The sequence below is a fragment of the Wasmannia auropunctata genome, unplaced genomic scaffold (assembly GCF_000956235.1).
Source record: "Wasmannia auropunctata unplaced genomic scaffold, wasmannia.A_1.0 LD336055.1, whole genome shotgun sequence".
Classification (NCBI taxonomy): Eukaryota; Metazoa; Arthropoda; class Insecta; order Hymenoptera; family Formicidae; genus Wasmannia; species Wasmannia auropunctata.
The window spans coordinates 1,341,303-1,362,405 of NW_012026835.1; the positions used below are offsets into that span (position 1 = coordinate 1,341,303).

The 21,103-nt window shown below is 34.0% G+C and overlaps 6 protein-coding genes across 13 annotated transcripts in view; 4 read left to right on the top strand and 2 right to left on the bottom strand.

Moving 5' to 3' along the window:
- The first annotated feature begins 59 nt into the window (after positions 1-59).
- Positions 60-2,868, top strand: LOC105450862 (homocysteine-responsive endoplasmic reticulum-resident ubiquitin-like domain member 2 protein). Its single transcript, XM_011690938.1, has 4 exons — positions 60-561; positions 1,277-1,647; positions 1,725-2,051; positions 2,189-2,868. Exons 1-4 carry the CDS (start codon positions 427-429, stop codon positions 2,469-2,471), a joined length of 1,116 nt encoding a protein of 371 aa, XP_011689240.1. The 5' UTR covers positions 60-426; the 3' UTR covers positions 2,472-2,868.
- Positions 2,869-3,717: 849 nt separating this feature from the next.
- Positions 3,718-7,137, top strand: LOC105450863 (aarF domain-containing protein kinase 4). Of its 4 annotated transcripts, none has more exons than XM_011690939.1 (12): positions 3,721-3,905; positions 3,992-4,347; positions 4,438-4,968; positions 5,076-5,295; positions 5,380-5,504; positions 5,582-5,666; positions 5,757-5,872; positions 5,979-6,141; positions 6,214-6,416; positions 6,495-6,647; positions 6,737-6,837; positions 6,907-7,137. In XM_011690939.1, exons 2-12 carry the CDS (start codon positions 4,117-4,119, stop codon positions 7,079-7,081), a joined length of 2,103 nt encoding a protein of 700 aa, XP_011689241.1. In that variant the 5' UTR covers positions 3,721-3,905; positions 3,992-4,116; the 3' UTR covers positions 7,082-7,137. The 4 variants fall into 4 exon arrangements, with proteins under 4 accessions (XP_011689244.1, XP_011689241.1, XP_011689243.1 ...); XM_011690941.1 differs by having other exon boundaries at positions 3,721-3,831; positions 4,154-4,347; XM_011690940.1 differs by having other exon boundaries at positions 3,722-3,905; positions 4,154-4,347.
- Positions 7,138-7,188: 51 nt separating this feature from the next.
- LOC105450865 (mitotic spindle assembly checkpoint protein MAD2B) lies at positions 7,189-8,327 on the top strand. Its single transcript, XM_011690946.1, has 3 exons — positions 7,189-7,500; positions 7,566-7,863; positions 7,939-8,327. Exons 1-3 carry the CDS (start codon positions 7,482-7,484, stop codon positions 8,237-8,239), a joined length of 618 nt encoding a protein of 205 aa, XP_011689248.1. The 5' UTR covers positions 7,189-7,481; the 3' UTR covers positions 8,240-8,327.
- On the bottom strand, positions 8,257-9,443 carry LOC105450864 (REM2- and Rab-like small GTPase 1). Of its 2 annotated transcripts, XM_011690945.1 has the most exons (5): positions 9,386-9,425; positions 9,176-9,286; positions 8,824-9,089; positions 8,600-8,736; positions 8,257-8,535 (listed from the first exon to the last, which is right to left on the bottom strand). In XM_011690945.1, exons 2-5 carry the CDS (start codon positions 9,270-9,272, stop codon positions 8,328-8,330), a joined length of 708 nt encoding a protein of 235 aa, XP_011689247.1. In that variant the 5' UTR covers positions 9,273-9,286; positions 9,386-9,425; the 3' UTR covers positions 8,257-8,327. The 2 variants fall into 2 exon arrangements, with proteins under 2 accessions (XP_011689247.1, XP_011689245.1); XM_011690943.1 differs by having other exon boundaries at positions 9,176-9,443.
- A 467-nt stretch (positions 9,444-9,910) lies between these two features.
- LOC105450866 (heterogeneous nuclear ribonucleoprotein U) lies at positions 9,911-16,774 on the top strand. Of its 3 annotated transcripts, none has more exons than XM_011690948.1 (10): positions 9,911-10,272; positions 10,647-11,563; positions 11,693-11,888; positions 12,006-12,742; positions 12,807-12,932; positions 13,036-13,204; positions 13,315-13,542; positions 13,625-13,883; positions 13,997-14,336; positions 14,471-16,774. In XM_011690948.1, exons 1-9 carry the CDS (start codon positions 10,140-10,142, stop codon positions 14,292-14,294), a joined length of 3,063 nt encoding a protein of 1,020 aa, XP_011689250.1. In that variant the 5' UTR covers positions 9,911-10,139; the 3' UTR covers positions 14,295-14,336; positions 14,471-16,774. The 3 variants fall into 3 exon arrangements, with proteins under 3 accessions (XP_011689250.1, XP_011689249.1, XP_011689251.1); XM_011690947.1 differs by having other exon boundaries at positions 13,997-14,279; XM_011690949.1 differs by having other exon boundaries at positions 13,997-14,331; positions 14,471-14,555.
- A 1,226-nt stretch (positions 16,775-18,000) lies between these two features.
- LOC105450867 (histone-lysine N-methyltransferase ash1) overlaps positions 18,001-21,103 on the bottom strand; it is an 11,584-nt gene continuing 8,481 nt past the window's right edge. For both annotated transcript variants that reach the window (XM_011690951.1, XM_011690950.1), the window contains exons 11-14: positions 20,818-20,990; positions 20,549-20,715; positions 20,272-20,466; positions 18,001-20,191 (exon numbers count right to left, since the gene is read on the bottom strand). In XM_011690951.1, the coding sequence (XP_011689253.1) occupies positions 20,048-20,191; positions 20,272-20,466; positions 20,549-20,715; positions 20,818-20,990 (679 nt within the window). In that variant the 3' untranslated portion in view covers positions 18,001-20,047. The remainder of the gene's footprint in view (positions 20,192-20,271; positions 20,467-20,548; positions 20,716-20,817; positions 20,991-21,103) is intronic.

Sequence of the window (21,103 nt, forward strand, 5' to 3'; positions counted from 1 at the left end):
CGATCGCCAAATCGCAATACCAACATTTCCAACAATCCTGTGCCCGTGTCCCACGAGTCGCGATAGTGTATGTATACATACACACACGTATACGGTTGTGCTTCTCCACTAGCGATATCAGATGACATTTGACGGTGGTGGCTGTGCACGATCGCGGTCGTACCGTACGACAGAATTTGTTGAGAAGCATTGCTCGCGACGGGAATAGCGTGTATATACAAGAATTTCCCTTGCGAATTAAAGATTGGAACGCGCTCTCCTCTCGATCAACGAAGGGAGCGATCGACATCGCCAGCTTCATTTCGATTCGAACGACGACTGACGACGACGACGAGGAGACGGCAAGAATCGTTAATCGCTGTTGTTGCGTATTACGCCAACAGCTGACCTCGGGCCGCCTCGGGCTGACAGTGACACGCCGAGAGGATGGCAGACGCCGCCGTTAATCTCATAATAAAGGCACCAAATCAGCAGATCAAGGATCAGGTGGTTAAATGCGATCTCGGCTGGACCATTGGCCGTTTGAAGGAGTACCTGTCCGAGGTCTATCCCAGCAAGCCAGTAAGTCGCGTGAAAGTAAAGTTGTTTCCGCCCGGTGAAAGCAGCGTGTGCTTCTCTTTGCATTTTGTCTTATTCCCCCCCTCCCCTTCTATCTTTCTTTGCGCCATTAAAAGTGAGCGAAAGGATGACAGGATGACGTGTTTAAGTAAACAATGATAATTGTAAATCAAACGTTTAAAACGTTTCCCCTAATTAGATACAAAAATCCTACAGGATAATTTTCACTTGAATTGTTGATTGAATTGAAATTCAAATTTTATACACAGAAGGTACAGCGATTTTATATTTAAACTAAAATTTGTTTACAAAATTGTTCATCAGTAATCTGTAATAATAACTTTGTTCTGTTTGAAGGAACAAATAGTTCCATCGTCAGATGAAAGTATTTCTAAGTTTTTTTGATGGTTTTAAAAGATGTGGTATCTTTGTTAAAATATTCATTTATTTGCCTAATAAGACTTGTGTGGGTGACTATGCATTGCCGTATTACTGATACATATATATGAAGGAAAACCATATAGCTATATACATTTTATATAAGTGTTTTTTATTTTTCAAATTAAAATTTTTACAAATTTTGTTGTCTTGAAAATTTTTGTATTTTATAATTAATATCACAATTATTTGTTATTAATCATTGTATTATGCTGTATATACGTATACAAAGTGTTAAAGATATACTATTCGACTAACAAGAAATTGTTGTCATTTGTAGGAAAGCTCACATCAGAAATTGATCTATTCTGGTCAATTGTTAAATGATTCTGCACAACTGAAAGATGTCTTGAGACAGTGCGATGGTTCAGAGGATCAAGCATATACCGTTCATCTAGTCTGTACCCCACAAAAAATGTACACATCAGATCAAAATCGATCAACTGAGAGAAATGTGGATGCTGCGTCTACAACAAGAAATACTCATATCATAAGTAACAATATTCAGAATCAAAGTCACGAGAATGCTAACGTTACTGCATCTCAGCATCAACAATATTTACCTCAGCAGTACCTTGATCCTCGAAATAATCAGCAGTTAGCTTGGATGCAACAGGCGTATACGCATTATTTTACACAGTACATGCAATTGTAAGTGTAGCTCTTTTATACAGCTTTTTGTAAAGAATAAGAGAGATGCACAGATGTTTGCAATATTATTTTTATAGAATGGCAGCGCAAGGCGTACAGTTGCAAGCCAGTATTCCATACCTACAGCAAATGAATATTAATGCAAGTGATACGGCTCAACATACATACACGAGCAACAATAACAACAATGTTGGCGACGAACAACCCCAACCAGCGGCTCAAGATGCAGCTGAAATCAATGCAGCGGGAAATAACGGCGTGGGCGAGGATGCTGCGTTTAATCGCGACTGGTTGGATTTCTTCTACATGTTGTCTAGGATCGTCGTTCTTTTTGGTATAGTCTACTTCTATTCGTCCCCTCTCAGGTTCCTCATCGTTACGTTTTTGGGATTTGCAATATATCTGTGAGTCAATTCTCCTAATATACTTTAGTACACGACTACTCTTATACATATAATATATGTTTCCTCGATGCTTCTCGATGTTGTTTCGAAATCTTGTCTGAAAATTGTTTGGCTGTAACGTAAGATATTCGTTATAGATATCAAGGCGGTTTCTTCAGGGTACAACCAATCTTATTGGCCGAAAATAATAACGGACGCGCAGACAACAACAATCAGGTGTTGCAGAATGAAGTAGTGGCAGGTGGTCCGCAGGCTGTGCCGCAACAGCAAAACGCTCAAGTGCCAACTGTGCAACCGGAAGCACGAACGAACGCCAATGAGGAGAACGAAGAACAACGCCCAGGCGCTCTCGCCTTCACTTGGTCCTTCTTTAGTTCGTTTTTTGCCTCGCTTATTCCAGATCAGCCAAATGTTATTTAATCCCGCCGGCGACAAAATCGATACAAAATCGACAGACATTCTTTTTCTCTATACTTGTAATGTAAAGACTGGAGAAGATGACTTCATCTTGGTATACCAGATTTTGAAAATATTTAACAATTTGTAGAGTCAGAAGTGCTTAAAAACTCGCGTGATTAATTCAATACATGTATTCCTATGAAAGTCTGATCAGTTTTACAATGTCCAAGAATTTTTGTATCTGAATCTAATATATAATATATATAAATGTTCACATATGTGTTAATAATTGACATACGCTTAAGATGAATGACAATTATCGTGAAAACTCAATTCACGTGTAAAGATTATATATGTATCAGTTTAACTTGTTAAGAGAGACTTGCAATTCACGAAATAAAATAACAGTCACGTTAAATCATTAACACTGATTGACGCTAACTCTTCTTCGGAAGAAGATCGTTAGAGTTGCCATCCCAAAGCTATTAGAATTAAATGTATAAAAAATTTTTTATGTTTGTAGAATATTAAGATATAAAGGTACAACGAGAGATAAATAATCATGTATATATACATATATATCTATATAAAAATAAAAAATATAGGTTTCGTGTAGAGCTTGTATTGTATAAAGCTACGTATAAGGAAATAATAATAGACACTTGATAATTTTCTTAAAAAAATTAATATATTATTATATATAGCAATAATATTGTGTGAAAATAATTTCTCTGTGATGTTTAATACGGTCGAGTATATCCGGTGTGATATAAACGCGTAAAACATCGTGTTATATATAATAATTATTGATATATACAGAATAAGGAAGGCAGAAATGTTAGTGGAATTGTGAAATTTCTGTAAATTTTCTTAAATTATAGTTGTACACGAAGAGCGCCGATGAAATAAAAATGTATGTAAAGCAAATAAAACACTTTTTAAAATTTGTCGTTCAATCATATGTTATTTCAATTTTAAAAAACTATTCACTCTAATAAAATGTTATTAATAAAGGAGATAAGTAATATTTTCGTGTGAAAAATTGTAAAATGTTATGATGATTACTATGAAAAACATTGTTTTTCTTAGCATCGCTGAATCACATGTCTGCTGCATGATGTATTATGTAATCGAAGATAGTAATATACAAATAAAGGTATCGCATTAAAAGATTATATAGGTGCGTTCCGTTTTATGCATGATGTATCATTTTATCTTTGTTCATTAAATGTTAAAAACAAGAAAAAAATGATACATCATGCGCATAACACATGAAGCAGGAAGCATCTGACGCATCTTATAAAACTGTAGGAGAACACGTCACATAGTAGTCATACACGTGGCACGTGCACATGCGTGCACATTGCACGGAGACACATTGGTATAATGATAATGCACAAAAAGTTTTATTCGTAATTATTTATTGTAGATTTATTTATTCATGAGTCTATATCGGTAAATTACATTTATCGCTATACATATTAAAATAGTGAATTTGTGCTTTTCATGCCATTGCAATATATTATAATTAATTTGTACAGAATTGTCCTAACCTTGATATCCTAACCTTGATGTCGATTCTACAAAAACGATATATAAGGATACATATTGCATATAATTATAATATTATTATGAAAACGCTCTATCAAAACTATTTTATACTATAATGTATAAAAAAACTTTATTATTCACATATTTCTCAGAAATGCCTCCATCTAAATTTTCCGATCTACTTGGTGTACTTAAAGGGGTACAAAGTGTTACGAATGCTCTGATAAAACATCAGGAGAATGTAATCAGATATAGAATCACACACTCCAGTTTAAAAGATTTACCTGAGAAATGTTTACAAGCTGCAGGGAGGAAATTGAATAACGCAGAGCCAAGTAAAGTTCCTGTAAGTCTTACGATTAACACCTAACCCAAGTCAGATATGTCATCTTACATATATCGCCTTTTACAATGTTTACACGATTATTTTTTATAGGGACAGATAATGAAAGACTTGAAAGAAGTAACCGAACGTATAAGTATGGTTGAGGAAGGTATTAAACAATATATTAAGGTAACAGCTAGTCAAACTCTGAATATAAAAAATAATGGTCGTACGCCTAAGAAGGAAACAAAACTATATGTGTACGATACTGCAAAAGATCCGAAAGAATTGCCTATTAATGGAGATGTCACCAAACTACCAAAATACAATACTAGCAAATCTAGAACTAAAAAGTCTTTAGAAGACACGCAAAATAACACAACAAAAAAATATATGAGCGTTAAGGAAAAGATCAAAACTATTACTAATTCAGACAAAGAGATACCCAATATAGAATTCTCTGACAAAGATAAAGAAATCTTGAGAAGATTGGAATTGGAACATGAGAAGAATATTAAAAACAGGGTTACAAATTCTGCTCATTCTTCTGTAATTAAAGTACACGAAAAGGAACGTATACATATGGAAATGAATTCTAAAGAAAGACCAAAAGCTAAATTATCAGTTAGACCAAAGCAATGTGTAAATATCAGAAGATAGATTATCTTTTATTTTTGTTAAAATGTGCTTAGTATTTGTATATCTATATACTCACTTAACTAATATATTAAATTTAATTTATGTTACAGTTATCACCTACTGCCAGAGAAAGAAAAGTTCCCTCTACAAGATTGCAAAGAATGGTAAGTTTCGGTACCTTAGGTATTGGGCTTGGTCTTGGTACTGCTGCAGAATATACACGGAGAACGTTAGGATTAAAAGAGCAGAGTATTGGGGATACGGTTGACGGTATGTTTCTCACTAAAGCTAATGCAGAGAGAATAGTTTCAACATTGTGCAAAGTAAGAGGTATGCTAAACATGTACAACTATATTATGTATCCATACATATATATGAAAATTATTATCAAAATTATTTACCAAAAAAATATAGGTGCAGCTTTAAAGATTGGTCAAATATTAAGCATCCAAGATAATACTATCATAAATCCCGAATTGCAGAAAGTCTTTGAAAGAGTCAGACAAAGCGCTGATTTTATGCCAAAGTGGCAAGTCGAGGTAAAAATGATATAAATAAATATAGATTAAAAATAGATTAAAAAAGAGAATTTCCTAATGCCTACGATTCCTTCTAGAAAGTGTTAACTAATGAACTTGGACACAATTGGAGAAATAAATTGGCATTCTTTGAGGAAAAGCCATTCGCCGCAGCATCCATTGGTACATTGATGCTCTTTTCACGATTCGTATATGGTACTGACAATGTGAGAGATTAAGAGAGATCTTTTAAATATTTAATATATCTTACAGGACAAGTTCATCATGGTACATTATTTAATAAGCAAGCTGTAGCGATAAAGATTCAGTATCCCGGTGTAGCTATGGGTATTCAGAGCGATATTGAAAATTTGGTTGGCATAATGAAGGTAATATAATCTAAAATGTAATCTGTAAATGTATAATATATCTCGAATCAACATGATGTGCAGAACTTTTTTATTGTACTGCAAATGTCGTATGTGCTCATTGCAGGTGTGGAATATGTTTCCAGAGGGAATGTTTATAGACAATGTAGTGGAGGTTGCGAAACGGGAACTGGCGTGGGAAGTGGATTATATAAGGGAAGCAGAGTGTACGAAAAAGTATAGAGAGTTAGTAATGCCTTATCCAGATTATTATGTGCCTGTAGTAATAGGTAAGTCAAATAGTAGTAAATGAAAAGGTGAATCAATTTTTGATATTTAATATAAATCAAAAAAATTTCTAGACGATCTCTGTACCAAACAAATATTTACAACAGAGATGATAGAAGGTATACCTGTCGACAAATGTATAGATATGAATGTTGAGATTAAGGAACGTATAAGTCAACTGATCATGCGTCTGAGCCTAAAGGAATTATTCGAATTTCGATATATGCAGACTGATCCAAATTGGTCCAATTTCTTTTACAATCTCGATACAAACCAGGTTTTCCTATATAGTAATTATGTATTTAAAACATTTTTAAAACAATTGCGAAAAATATTAACAGGTGCATCTTTGTAGTTAATTTTATTGGATTTCGGAGCATGCAGAACTTATGAGAAAACGTTTCTGGATAAATATATAGAAGTCATTAATGCTGCAAGTGAAGGAAATCGCGACAAAGTCCTACAACTGTCTCAAGAGATGAAATTTCTTACTGGCTACGAGTCTAAGGTATCTTGTCTCTACTAAATAATTTCTAATATCTTAAAAATATTTCTATGTGTACGGTTTTAATTGAGCAATAACTTTTACGTTATCAGATTATGGAGGATGCTCATGTGGATGCAGTTATGATTCTTGGGCAAGTGTTCAATAATAATTACGAGTATTATGATTTTGGTGGCCAAGATGTAACAAAACGGTACGTTCAATCTATCTTCGCATCCATCCCACGATATGTAATGTAATTATGTATAATTATGTGTTGCAGGATCCAAGCCTTAGTACCAACTATAATAAATCATAGATTATGCCCACCACCTGAAGAAATATACAGCTTGCATAGAAAATTGTCTGGAATATTTTTGCTGTGTGCAAAACTTCGAGCTAAAGTCAAATGTCGCGACATGTTCCGCGAGATTTATGCCAATTATAAATTCGGTTGATACATATTTATATATCAATTTGTTAACATAACAAAATATATTTTTTGATTGAAATAGATAATTTATACATTTTTTGAAAATGTATTTTTTCTAATACACACAGATAATAGCATTATAAATATATATATATTTTGCAATAAGTAAAACTTATTTTATCGGCACAGTAGATTCGGCGATATATAGTATATTAGTATATGTTTCTCGACATAGATGACACTATTGGAGGATTATGTAATGGCGGTTTATTGTTGCCTATTATACACATGCACATGTGAAACGGTTAAGATAGAAGTAAAGATACATATTTACTATTTGTTAAGATATAAAAGTAGATATATATATGTTTTTTTTTGTACTTTTTTAAAAGTAGCATGACAATTATTTTTAACGTCATCGTAAAATGTCTCAAGACAAGATAGGTATGTTTTTTTTATTAGTATTAGTAGTATGTGCAGTCATCGAGATAAATAAAATTTATTTGCAGTTGGCATCGATATTCTTTTGGAATTTTTGGAAGTAGCGTTTAATCACATATTATTTTTTCGTAAAATCTATTCCAAGGAAATTTTTGTTAAGAAAAAGATATATGGAATTACGATATACGTATCAGAACATCCAGAGTTGAATGAATATTTATCAAACGTTCTAAATGCAATCAGAGAATTGCTAAAAGAAGATGAAAACAGTATTAAAGCTGTCAGTCTTATCTTCTACAACAGAAACAAATTGCCAGTAGAAAAATTTGTCTTTGATATGGTTAAACTACAGGCAGAGCTTACAGAGTACGTGGAACAGTAATTATAATATATACTGTCTGATTTTTATCATTCTTTATTTAATTCTTTTCTTTTTTCTAGGAGAGATCCGTATTATTTAAAAACAGAAGAAGCATTGAAGACAGTTTGCTTAAAATTATCAATGTGTGATACATACTTAAAGCCCATCCCAGATAATTCAACTTTTTCTATCGAAATTCAAACTTATGAAACTGCACATATTACTTTGAGCGAAAATCCAAAATGTGAAGATTTTCCATGGATTATTAAAGATGATGCAATAGAAATGATCAATAAAAATTTACTGCCACTAAAAGGTATTAAAACCGATTGTTTAAATTTGCAGTTATATGTGATTGAGGATGCAGCAAACAAAATTTAAAATTTAAATAATTTGTATGATTGATATCTCCTTTTTTTTGTACCTTTATTTTATATAAAATGTAGAAGAATACATGTGTTTGCAGTTATTACACTTGTCCCATTAGTTTGGATATAAATTCTTTATCTCTGTTCCATAAGATGTTACAAATGGCATTCAGTTGGTAGGAGCAATCAAATATCTCTGATCTTACTGACAATTTGCTGGCATCAAACTTGATCACCTTAACTTTCCATTTGTCTTCGAATTCTTTAATTTGTGCCTCATCTATGGTGGAGCTTGACCAAGGTTTAAACCTGTAAAAAGTCTGAGATATTATCTGAATCTTTTGCAATACAATTATTCGAGTAGCAGTACTACTTTGTGCCAATCACTATGTTCGCTGGTTTTCCTTTTATATTTGTCATTGTATTTATCAAGTATGGAATGTCGTTGAAGCTCGATGCATCATCAAAAGAAAACACAGAGCATATTGCGTCAACTTTATCTTTGCACACCTGAAAAAAATATTATCTACACATCTTTTTTAATTGAATCTAACCATCAAGGAAGAGTGCACATGCATGTACGCTTCTTACACATACTGGCAAAATGTGATTGTATTTTTTTATACTGCTTTCTGAGGTGTCCCAGAATTGTAGTTTAAACAAAACGACTTTATCCCAGATTTTTACAGGCCAATAAATGTTTGTTTTTCTTATCCCATTGGTTTCTGTATAATTATTGGAGTCGAGGATTCCTGCGAGTCTCGCTACTACTGAAGTTTTCCCGACGCCAGATCTACCTATCATGAAGATCTTGTAAGTGACCTCCTCGATAGAGGAAGGCAACGATGGTCTCTCCAGAATGCCTGATGAAATATACAGAAACAGTGAAACTAGGAATAAAACCAATATACGTTTTTTATATTATATAATTAACATAAATAGATAATACCATAGAATCTCCTCTTTTTAGAAGAATTCACGTAAAAGTGATGGACCAAAGATTCTCCTTCCGCTGAAGATAACCAGTTCATATTAATCGCATTCATGCTTCTTTCTCACGCTACGGAATATAAAGTGACAAAGTAAGTATGCATTCGAATGCGCGATGTAACAGAATTCATAATTCCGTACAACTTTGTACAGATATATATATAATTACTTTGAATCGCGAGAGTTTAAAAAAATTCAATCGATCGATCATATGATAAACATTTATATATGTATTATTGTAATTACCGACCGCGTATGTATTACCACAAGCAATAGCATCGATCTTTCATGAAAATGACACTGAGGGTGCAACAACCAATTAGAAACTTGCGTTGAGCATCGCGCGTAAAAAAAAGTGCTTCTCATTGGTTAAGTATACAATTTATTGTTCAGCTGTATAACGTAATACAATAAATATTTTATAATAAATGATGCGATACTTCCTTATGGCGATTTAATTGTTCTCTAAAATTCCGATTAAAAATACAAGTATATATATATATACATATATAGTACATATAAGCCAAGTGTATTACATATATACATACATATGTCATACGTCACGTACGCCCTTTTTAAATTGACGGGAGCGGCGCACGTCGAGCGGCCAATGGTCGCGCGTCCCGCCTTGGAATAAACCATGGAGTGAACCAGTCGCCGGACGCGCCGCACTTGGTCGTGGATAAAACAGCGGCCGCGATTAGCCGCTGCGACCGGCGTCGGTCCGAGACGGCCGCGCGATCAGCCAATAATCATGGCGCGCGCTACGTAACCAACTGTTTGCGACCGCTCCGCCATGTTGTGTATGCAGCGCGGGTCAGTGGCGCGTGTATATGGGTCTTTCGTGAACATTTTCTCTCTCGCGTCAAACATTGAGTGTGCATGAATTTCCCTGTCTGATTAACGGGGCATATCGCGCGCGCATGATGGATCCGTCTAAATTGAAAGTGGTGGAGTTGCGAGCCGCGCTAGGCGAGCGCGGCCTCGACACCAAGGGCAACAAGCCAGTGCTCGTCGAGCGGCTACGCAAGGCTCTCGAGGAGGAAGCAGAGGAGTGTAAGTTGTACCCTTCAAGTGCATCATCAAGTGCCTACTTGCTCCTATTTCGACGGTTACTTTACTAATCTCTAATGTGATGTACCTTTACCATTCATTTACTATGCATTACTTTCCTGGTGACCGCTACATTTGTCTACATCTTGTAACATTATAAAATATATCTAACAATGAGAGTGACTGATTGTGACTTGAACTCAAATTATGCTCCTTTATTTATATATTTAAATGTGATCTAGTATAGTACCACATTTTTTTATTTCTTGTGTTAATTTGTAAAATTTAATTTTTTAATTTCAAGTTTTATTCTCTTTCACGACTTATCAATACAAAGTTATAAAATAATTAGTTGTAATTTTTTTTATTTTTTACAGATGATCCAGCTTTTCACACAGAGAGTATTAGTGATACAGCTTTGAAAGAGACACAAGAGAGATCGTCGCAATCACCGAGAACACCTAGTAGAGCATCTAGGAGTTCCTCGATGACGACTCCAACAAAAATTTCCACGAGAAACGCATCAAAAGCGTCTACTCCAATTTCTTCAAAGCAATCTACTCCGGTCAAATCTCAATACGATGAGAAAGCATACGAGACATTAATTTCGGAATCTATCTCCGAAGAAGCTATACAACAAGAGGAAATGTCAAAATTGTCTCCTGAAAAGTATAGAGAAGAGCAAGAAGAGGATGCGTCAAATATTCTTCAGAACAAAATTTATTCTTCTGATAAATATGAGGAGGAGGAGGAAGAAGCAAAGCGTGTTAATATCTTAGAAGGTAATAAGTATCGAGCAAATATTCTCCAAGTACCTGTGACAGAACCGTCTGAAAAACCTAGTACAATTGCACGCATAGATCAATTTTCTATATCTCGAGGAGATCATGAAGCAAAGGGATCTAGTATAGATGAAGATGGCAAAATTCAACAGCTGACTGCCGAAGCAAAAGCTATTACTAAACTGGAAGAAAAGACAGAAATTAAAGATGAAGATATCGGTAAAATACAAGATGCTTTTGAGAAAAGCATTAAAGATAAAATTTCAATTGAGAAAGAAAATGTTGAACATAGAGAGGATAAGTATAACATTAAGGATAATACAGACATTCCGGAAGTTGAACAACCAACACATGTGATACCTGATCAGGTAGACAAAACATGTGAATTAAAGCACGACGAAAAGACTATTCATGATGATTATACAGTGCAAGATGAAAAAATGGACATTTCAGTTAATGTAGAAAACTTAAATGAAAAAAATGATGATATCGACATTTCACGAGATAAGCAGGTATACAATTTATTTTATTTATTACATATAAAATGATACAAGTAATATGTAACAAATGTATAAGATTTACCTCTTGTAAATTTAATGCATTTTTAATCACACATTTTTATTTTTATTTGCATGGAAAAGGACTCAAAAATAGGCGAAAACTATTTCTTGAAACAAAAAGCCACATTAGATGCAGAAGGATCAAAGCAAATGGAATGCAATGACAGAAAAAGGAAAAGATCTCCTAGCCCAGCAGAAGTCCATCAGCTATCTCCTGTGCCACGGAAAACCGAGGATGAACCAGATCTTGACGAATCAGTTGTAATTTTATCATGGTGTAAGTTTTTAATTAAATCTTGTATATTTTTTGGGACTGACAATTTTTATTTAACATATATGTATGTGCGTATATGTTTATATATTAATAATATTGCAAATATTTTTATATTCTCAGATGATTCAGACTTGAATTTAGTGATCGATAAAGATGGATTTCTCTCTGCTACACCTATGCACGATGGTGATCTTTGTGACATGTGGGCTGGTGCAAGAGCATCTCACGGTGTCTTAAATGGAAAGGTCTATTTTGAAGCCAGAATCACACAACATTGTCCTACTACCACAAAAGACGAGAAACACTCGCATATGCTTAGAATTGGTTGGTCAGTATCCTCCTCGTCCATGCAACTTGGTGAGGAAAAATTAAGTTACGCATATACGAGTGCTGGACAGCAGGGAACTGACAAGAAGTTCACAGACTATGGGTCCCCATTTGGCAAGGACGACATTGTAGGATGTTATCTTGACATGACGCCTGAGAATACCGTAGAATTGTTTTACACAATAAATGGCAAAAACATTGGATCTGCGTTTAGTGTTTCCAAAGAGGAACTTGGCGATCGACCGTTGTTCCCACACATTTTGAGTAAAAACTGTACATTTGCCTGCAATTTTGGCCAAGAGGAGGCATGGTGCGAGCAAATTTCCGGATACATTTTAGTGGGTAACATCGAATCCAAGGACAAAATTGCAGGTCCGCGTAGGCCAGATGAAAAGGCAGATTGCGAAGTGATAATGATGTGCGGTTTGCCCGCGGCTGGAAAAACTACTTGGGCAAGGAAGCACGCGGCCGACCACCCCGATAAATTATACAATATCTTGGCACTCCATAATTTGGTTGAGAAAACTGGGGTATGTAAAATTAAAAATCGTTTAATATATCGTGCTTATTCTTTATGCAATGTTTCCTTTCCAGGATATCGCTGTGTCAGATCAAGAGCAAAACATTTGTCAGCGAGAAATTATCGATAGATGCAACCGCGCACTCGATCAACTAATCGACGTGGCAGGTGGTAGAAGACGTAACTATATATTAGACCAGGTATGTGTATACATACATGAATGAAAGAACATAGACGTTTGAATAATTAAATTGTGAAATTTAAACATTGTTTTTGAAACAATCTTATGTGTTATGTCTGCAGAAGAACAACATATATTCTTCCGTACAAAGGCGTAAAATGCGAAATTTCTGCGGGTATCAACGGAAAGCGATTGTTGTCATACCGATGGACGAGGAGTATAATCAACGTTTATCCATGCAGAATACAAACGAAGAAAATTCTTCAGAATCCAATCTTACGGAAATGAAAGGTGCTTATAGAAGTTGCACTTGTAATAATATATATATATACACATATGTATGACTATTTAATTTAGATTAGATTATTCAAATAAATGTAAGGTGTAATTTGAATGTACAGGAAATTTCACTATACCTTCGGTGGGAGAGTTTTTCGATGTAGTGGAGTGGATCGGTCTTGGCGAGGAAGAAGCTAAGAAACTCGTTGAGAAATACAATAAGGAAGGTAAAGATGCTGGATTCAGTCAACAGTCTGCGGCAAAACGACCGCGTTTTGATAAGACTGAGGGTAATAAAGAAACGCGTGATTCTCGAAACAGCCGAGATACTCGAGATCGAAGAAATAATTGTGAGTACTACAGTGTTGTTATTGATGATTATGCATTACAGACTACATAATACTATTATATTTATACTTGCTTGTGAATAAGATCAAGATAGAGGTCGCAATCCTTCTTGGCGCGGCGGTAATATGGGCGGTTGGAGAGGAGAGAGACCGCAAAGGGGTGGTTACATGAGGCATACCGGTGGCTATGGCCCCCATCCTGTTCCGTGGAGACTACGAGGACGAGGTGGACCTGCGATGGCACGAGGAACAGACAGAAGAATGAGTGGTGGAGTTGATAGGAGACAAGGAAATGACAGAAACCGATCGGTTGCGCCCAGACAAGGTGGTTGGGGCCCTATGAGGTAATAGCGGCTGTTTACCTATTTTTTATTTAGATGAATATCCAGATTTTCTCGATGATTCGAATGAGTGACTCAATAAATGATTTTTTAAAACTTGGTTGTATTTATTTCAGCGGGAATTATCAAGGATCACAACAGTCGAGTTGGGGTCAACAGGACAATTGGTCGTCAGGAAGCCAAGCTACGGGAAACTGGAATCAACAGAGTGGTTGGGGACAACAACAGTGGGGAGGCGGTTGGAAGGGATATGGCCAAAGCACGTACGGTCAGGCAGGATACAATCAACATGGATACGGCAACGGTAATTGGAATAGCTGGAATCAACAGTATTACAACAACCAGTATTGGGGTCAACAACAACAGAGTGGGCAGACTACTGCAGCTGGCGGCCAAGCTGTAAGCAAACAATAATCCACCACCGTAAATGTTACGAGAACGGAAAATAAATGTAAGGTACAAACATAGGACGCTACTTTTGTAAACCGAAAAGTGTTTCAATTTTCAATTTATTATTAATCCATATATATTGCCAGAATCGTTTATTCATTGTAATTGCATTTGAATTTTGCATATGCATACGTTCGCAGGAGATTACAAGTGAAATGGTTGCAACGACTTCTACCAATACGGGCGCAGGATATACTTACTCGCAAGGATAACAGACTTTTACGCGAGGACGCGCGTACCCGTTCTAAGTACTACGACAGCAACCACCACGCAACAGTCTCATTCACATAAGTAGAGGAAAGAACTTATACTATACACGTTATATACATTACGGTATATGAATATACATACACAAACACACAGACAGACACACACACACACAGACACACACACACACACACACACACACACATATATATACATGTATATATACATGTATATATGTTTGACAAATGTTTGAATTTTTTTTGCGTTGTCATACATAGAATGTTACATCGACATAACAGCGGATATAGACAGCATTGCGCTTTCTTAGCTCCGACAAAGATTCGCACGATCTTTTTTCATCTCCATGCGTAAGGATATTACAAAACATTATAAAATCGCAACTTGCGTCGCGACAATGCATGTGAGAAAATCAATTTTGAAATATAATTGATATATTAATGAATTTCTCAATTCTTACCGGAAACACAGGTCTAATAATATAAGTGCATTAACGGTAATGTAACATTCGCGAGAAAGAATATAACTTTTTATCGCATCTTAAAAAAAAAAACTATAAGGAGAAAAGGTAAGAGGAAGAGTACTACGTATGGGTACAAACCACGCAAGTAGTATTAAAAGAAAAGATAGCAATCACTCTCAAAAGCTCGTGTAAATATGTACAGATCTAAAGTATAAAGAAATTACGCAGAAAAATATCGATCTATTTATACATTGAGTAGATGTAGCGAATTCGCTTGAATGCATCAGTGCACATTAAAAACTGTGGTATGCAAATTGACATTTTATTTGGTATATAATAATGTATGCAAAAAAAAGCAACAGTTAAACTTCAGAGTTTCTGAAACTCAATGTAAGTTAACTGTACTGTTTGGTGTATTATTTGTTGGCCATTTCATTGATTGCTTATTTTACAGTTATCTTGAGACATATTAACGTGCGACAAGCTTTAATCTGCACTAGAGAATTCGCTGATAGTGAAACTTTTAGCAGTGCCCTTTTAGAAAGAGAAAAAAATATACAAGAAAAAATATATATTGTATATCGTTTATCCCTATTCTTATCTTTCTACACCACCGAGAATGTATAAAGAAGAAAAATATTATGGCGCAAATAAATTATTCTTGGACACACGTTTTATACATGCAGATTTTTCATTGCACAACACGACACGAACGAGGTCTTGCTATGATAATTAACTTGATTTATTAAACAGTTTGAAATATTTGTATCTTCTAGTTACACACAGGAATAGAACACTTTCTCTAGTACTATTTACCTGCGTAAATATGATTTTGCTGATTGTATACTTTTTGAATGTATTGCATGACAGAAAACGACATTTTTTCTGTATATTTAATTTTGCACATTGGTCTCGGCTGTCTATGCGATATTCAATTTATGATGTATTTGTTACCCTACGTACTTCCTCTGCTAGAACAATTCGATTCCTTTATCCTCGCTTGAGGAAATAAAGAACGAATGCCTCACGATTCACGATGTCTATCTCAGCCGCACCTTATCAACATCTCTTTACATCAATTTTGAGAATATCACGCGAACCAGTCAGTGTTTACGTACAAATTCACGATTAATGAATCAAAAATTATACGATTTTGTGATGATAAATGTAACTTGCATCAGACATTTGCAACGCAAATCATCTTTTGTCGTAATTAAAAGAACGAATATTTGAAAAAAAGCGAACAAGGCAGATGATTCCCATTTCTTCTCACGATACTTTATATTCACTCGTAAGAAAAATTCTTTTTTCATGTTCAGAGAATGATTGTCTCATTAGCTCGTTCTTTTCTCCGTACGTATTGTACAGCGTATGATGTTCCGAGCTAAAGTACTTCTGTGTGAAATGGAAAATAATTTAAGTAACGATTAAGTGTAGCGATACGCAAAGTTAAATATAATTAAGAGATATTAGGAGAGACGAGAGAAAGAGGGAGATCAGCTATTTTTTAAGAAATAATCAGGAGCTCTATTTAACCTACACGTAGCGTATGCTAGTACCTCTGTGTTACCATAAGTGAAGAAGAATAAAAAAAGAGCCACAATATTGTGGCCTGCATTGTGTAATGACGATAATCACGCATAGTAATTTCTTTTCTATATGATGCAAAATATAATTAATGCATAACCTGTAAACTTAATTGTTGACACAAAAATGTACAAACATATTCATAAAAATAAAAGGGTTCTTCTATTTATTTTGGCTTTTATCTATATTTTTATATCTATAGATAAATGTGCCACTTTGCACCTGCTTAGACTGTTTTGTATCGACGTGCGATCTTGTGTAGCGTAAATTTATGTTAAAAAATATACTAAATGCACGCAAGAGTGGTATTAAAAATAAAAAAAAAAATGAAAAAGAAAAAGAAAAAAGAAAAGAGTTGAGTTAAGTAAAAATACATATGACAGATTTGTGTAAGGAAACTTTTTTCATGTATATTTTTGTTTGTCAGAATACAATAGTCTGTACATGCACACTACATGTTTGAAAGCTGTCGCAACAAATGTTTTTTTTTCCAGAATTTCTTTTGATTATATCTAAATGTATTATAATAGTGTTAATTATATATATAAGCAAACTCAGGAGACAAGTTATTACACAGCTACTGTTACGAATGATGAGCTGAAAAATGTCACTAATGTATTGCATTAGTATATGCATATATGACAATTCAAACGACGATTAATCATGATGTGCAGAAACAAAATCGCTTAAGTATAATAAAATATAAAAACTCGCGCTTTTTCATGATTGAAAAGATTCAATAAACGTAAGACGAAAGTTACTTTAGACTTGGAAAAAATAATTTTGCGAATCTCTTTAGTATGAAAATATAATGATCCTTTATATTATACGATACATCATTATACTTCTGTCGGCCTCGCGCGTTAACCTTGCTAATAATATAAATGAAGAAAATTAAACGTAATCGAAAAATTCTTTGTTCGTATAATTACAAACTACATAATATATCTTTTTCATATATTACGATATTGTACGAAACGTTTAATAACATAATTGATGCATTTTAATATATAACATGACTTCACTAAAGGTATTTGATTAAGAATTGTTGTTACACATGCCAGTATATTGTTAATACCGCTAGTTGTTAATGCCATTATAGTTGAAAAGAGATTGTCCATCTACAAATATAGATGAATGTTACAAACTCTCTTACAAACAATATATATACAATATATTTGAATGCCCGAGTAAATAAAAGCAAACAGAAATATATGTATAATTAATAAAGCATTTCGAATCGCTAAAAATATCTTACAAAGCATACATTTGTATATATAATAATAAAAGCCATGTATAAGATCGTAATATATTACATATATTAAAATAAATTGTGATACTCAATGATTCTTTTTTTTATGCCAACATTGTTTTCGATAGCAATATGATATCGAAAATAAATATAAGTTACATTTTACACGTTCTTAACAAATAAAACTCTTGTAAAAATAATCGAGTAAACTGATACACGCAGCTACACCCTGCGTTCGATTTGACGCTCGTAGCACTCATGACCATCATTTGTTCTTGTTTGACATTTGATAAACAACAAGAATGAAATGATTCCAACAGCGCTGTAAGCGTCAAAGCAAACGCAGAGTGTATGTCATGGAAAATGCATGGCGATAACATTTCGCGTTTAATGTTCTCATGATTCACTGATAATTTCAAATCAATGTAGAATTGAATCAGCATTATTAATTCTTTTCAATAATTACTCACGCACTGTGTATCCCTTTCATGATACACTAGCTTACATAGAAGGCCAGCTTCGAGTTTGTTTTTATTTTTGAATTACACAATATAATAAATATTTCAGTAGTTTACTTGTTGCCGATACTCGAAATATAAATGTAGTTGTAGAAACTTACATTTATTCTGACGAAATAAAAGTAATAATTCTGTATATTAATTTGAAAATACCATTGTGTAAGGTAATGCATTAATAATATTTCTTTTAATACTTTCGTCTTACGTTGAAATAACCATAATACTACAAGTTTCTATATAAAAGTAATATAATATATAGATAATAGTTAGTTACGAGAAAAAAGAAAGAGTAAGACTCATGTATTAAACATATTTATATCGTATGTATCTACCATACTGTGTAATGCAATAATAAATATAAAGTCCTGAGTACATATATGTACAATTTTGGAATCACTGCGATTCATCCGATCGCGTTCGCCTATTCAATATATCAATAAATTAAATACATTAGTAAAGATTCTTTCATAAAGTGAAGAAAGTATGTTACACATGCTTCAAATATCGAGGGGATTATGAAAAATATAATATTACTTCTGTGCAATAAAGTATTACTTACGTGAATACACACGCTTGTATTCACATAGATTCTCGTATGATTGATTTTTCCCACTCGCATTCACATAACGTTTTACTCTTTTGACCCCATAAAACATATAATTTGTACATTTAGCTATATTAACTATGAAAAAAAATGTACAAAACATTTTCTATAAAAGTCCACAATTATATTAATGCAATAAACCAACTCACGGGAGAATCGATTTAACGTTTAAGGGTCGACAGATGTATACATATCTAGATGTACACTCATCATATTTTGTCTCGTAATTGCCATATATTTTTTTTTACTCATGTTTTCACAAAACTGTGAAAAACCTGCTAAAGAGTCAGATTTTGTAATTTCGTCCTTAATAAGTATAATGATTTGTATCTCAACTGCATTATAGTAAGATATCAAAACGTACTTTTATTTTGTCTTCCCCTTCTTCCAAAATCGTTTTATAACAGGCTTATAGACGCGTTTCTTCTGATTACGAATATTTCAATTACAGCGCGATTTTCTCAGTAATTTAGCCATAATTAGAATCAAAATTCGTCTTTGATAAAGATCTCCATAATCTCTCCTGTTGACCCTTAACGTCGATATTACTCTTCTTCCATTAAATACTTTAATCAAAATAAAATAAGTACCTATAATCTACTCAGTTTAAAGTACTTATTAATTGTTTGCATGATTCTTCGACGTTATTATAAATAAATAGTATCTACCTATTTTATAATTAAAACATAGAGTAAATAAAAAAAAATTTACGTTAAGATCTAATCGTCTATTACAAGATATCTATAAAAAAAAAGAAAAAAAGGAAAAAGAAAAAAGAAAAAAATTTTAAAAAATATCGATAGACAATTTTGTCTATGTTAAATATTATTTCGGCTACTATATATAGATATAAATTACACGAATGGACGGGTTGTTGAAGAAAAACTTTTCTCGCGCTTTCCTCCGAGGAAAGAGGGCGAGAAAAAAAAGGGGAAAAGATAGATGTACAATTATCTTGATACGATTAGAACCAACTAGCCTATTAATCTGACTAAGATTGAAATTAGTAGTAACTCTAAATTAGTCTATATACAATGTGCTATATTATCGTTGTGATATTACCCACTATCACGGATTAAGTCCGCCGGGTCTTTTCCGATTTCGCCTGTTCCTTTCTAGAAGAAACGATAGATCTAACGGATCTTTCTTATTCGGCATTCTCTGTAGTAGATTCAGTAGAATGCTGTTCAATTTCTTCCGCTGCTCCTCCCGCTGCAAATAATAATATATTAAATATACTAATAATGTATGTAACAAATAATGTTTGCCCTTAAGTCCTTTGTAATAATTACTTGAGCGAACGACGTTGCAGGCGATGCAACCGTCAAGATCTCGCCTGACTTCCGTCTGGTCCTATTACCACATTTATGTTCTTTGTTATGCGTCCTTACGTTATCATTGGATTCCAACTTTTGATTCCCATCAACTTCTTGATTGATACTCTTCTTCTTATCTTTAGACATCTTGATTCCATCGAGACTATGAGGCTGGAAAAAAATTAAATATTACCTAACATACTTAACACGATATGTATTAATGATTTTAATAGAACAGTAAAATCGTATTTACCAAATAGGTGCGATAATGTTTTATGCGTTGTGGGAAGGTTTCAAATGCGTAAGGTTTTGTACACACTGTATGCCTGGCTCTAGCCACCTTCGTAAAAAGTCGTGCTGCGCGATCAACGCGATATTCGCATACGTAAGTGTGCTCAGGAGTAGAACCGACAGGACGTCCTTAATTCAAAAACATATAACGAAACAGTTAGTTTTCGTTACAAAATAACGGCGTAATTACACATCTGCAATGAATCGAATAAAATGCTAATTTGTGTATACCTTTACAGTAGGTATGAGGATCCAATACCCAACATCGCTCGGCTACGAGATCGCAAGGGACAGCTTCGTATAATGGAGCGCACACAACTTCATTTATGTAAAACTTTCGCGTTGGCTCATGATATGTTTCGTGAGGCCTGAGATAATGATGTCCAAACACAAACCTCTCGCCTCTATTAAATAAATGGTTCAGTTTTAAAATCTTTAATTTAAGTTTTTTTTTTCCAACGGATATGTTATGACTGTAACTTATTGTTCTCTCTCTCGCTCGCATACCCTCCCCCCC

Bases quoted from the DNA above. Each gene is read 5' to 3' on its own strand.
- LOC105450862 (XM_011690938.1), top strand. From the start codon at position 427: ATGGCAGACGCCGCCGTTAATCTCATAATAAAGGCACCAAATCAGCAG. The intron at 562-1,276 runs GTAAGTCGCGTG...TGTCATTTGTAG, and splicing joins AGGTCTATCCCAGCAAGCCA to GAAAGCTCACATCAGAAATT. The intron at 2,052-2,188 runs GTGAGTCAATTC...TATTCGTTATAG, and splicing joins TTGGGATTTGCAATATATCT to ATATCAAGGCGGTTTCTTCA.
- LOC105450863 (XM_011690939.1), top strand. From the start codon at position 4,117: ATGTATAAAAAAACTTTATTATTCACATATTTCTCAGAAATGCCTCCA. The intron at 4,969-5,075 runs GTAAATATCAGA...TTTATGTTACAG, and splicing joins CAGTTAGACCAAAGCAATGT to TTATCACCTACTGCCAGAGA. The intron at 5,873-5,978 runs GTAATATAATCT...TGCTCATTGCAG, and splicing joins ATTTGGTTGGCATAATGAAG to GTGTGGAATATGTTTCCAGA.
- LOC105450865 (XM_011690946.1), top strand. The intron at 7,864-7,938 runs GTACGTGGAACA...TCTTTTTTCTAG, and splicing joins CTACAGGCAGAGCTTACAGA to GAGAGATCCGTATTATTTAA.
- LOC105450864 (XM_011690943.1), bottom strand. From the start codon at position 9,272: ATGAATGCGATTAATATGAACTGGTTATCTTCAGCGGAAGGAGAATCT. The intron at 8,737-8,823 runs GTATGTGTAAGA...TATTTTTTTCAG, and splicing joins AATACAATCACATTTTGCCA to GTGTGCAAAGATAAAGTTGA. The intron at 8,536-8,599 runs GTAGTACTGCTA...GACTTTTTACAG, and splicing joins AACATAGTGATTGGCACAAA to GTTTAAACCTTGGTCAAGCT.
- LOC105450866 (XM_011690947.1), top strand. From the start codon at position 10,140: ATGATGGATCCGTCTAAATTGAAAGTGGTGGAGTTGCGAGCCGCGCTA. The intron at 10,273-10,646 runs GTAAGTTGTACC...TATTTTTTACAG, and splicing joins CGAGGAGGAAGCAGAGGAGT to ATGATCCAGCTTTTCACACA. The intron at 13,205-13,314 runs GTGCTTATAGAA...TTGAATGTACAG, and splicing joins CAATCTTACGGAAATGAAAG to GAAATTTCACTATACCTTCG.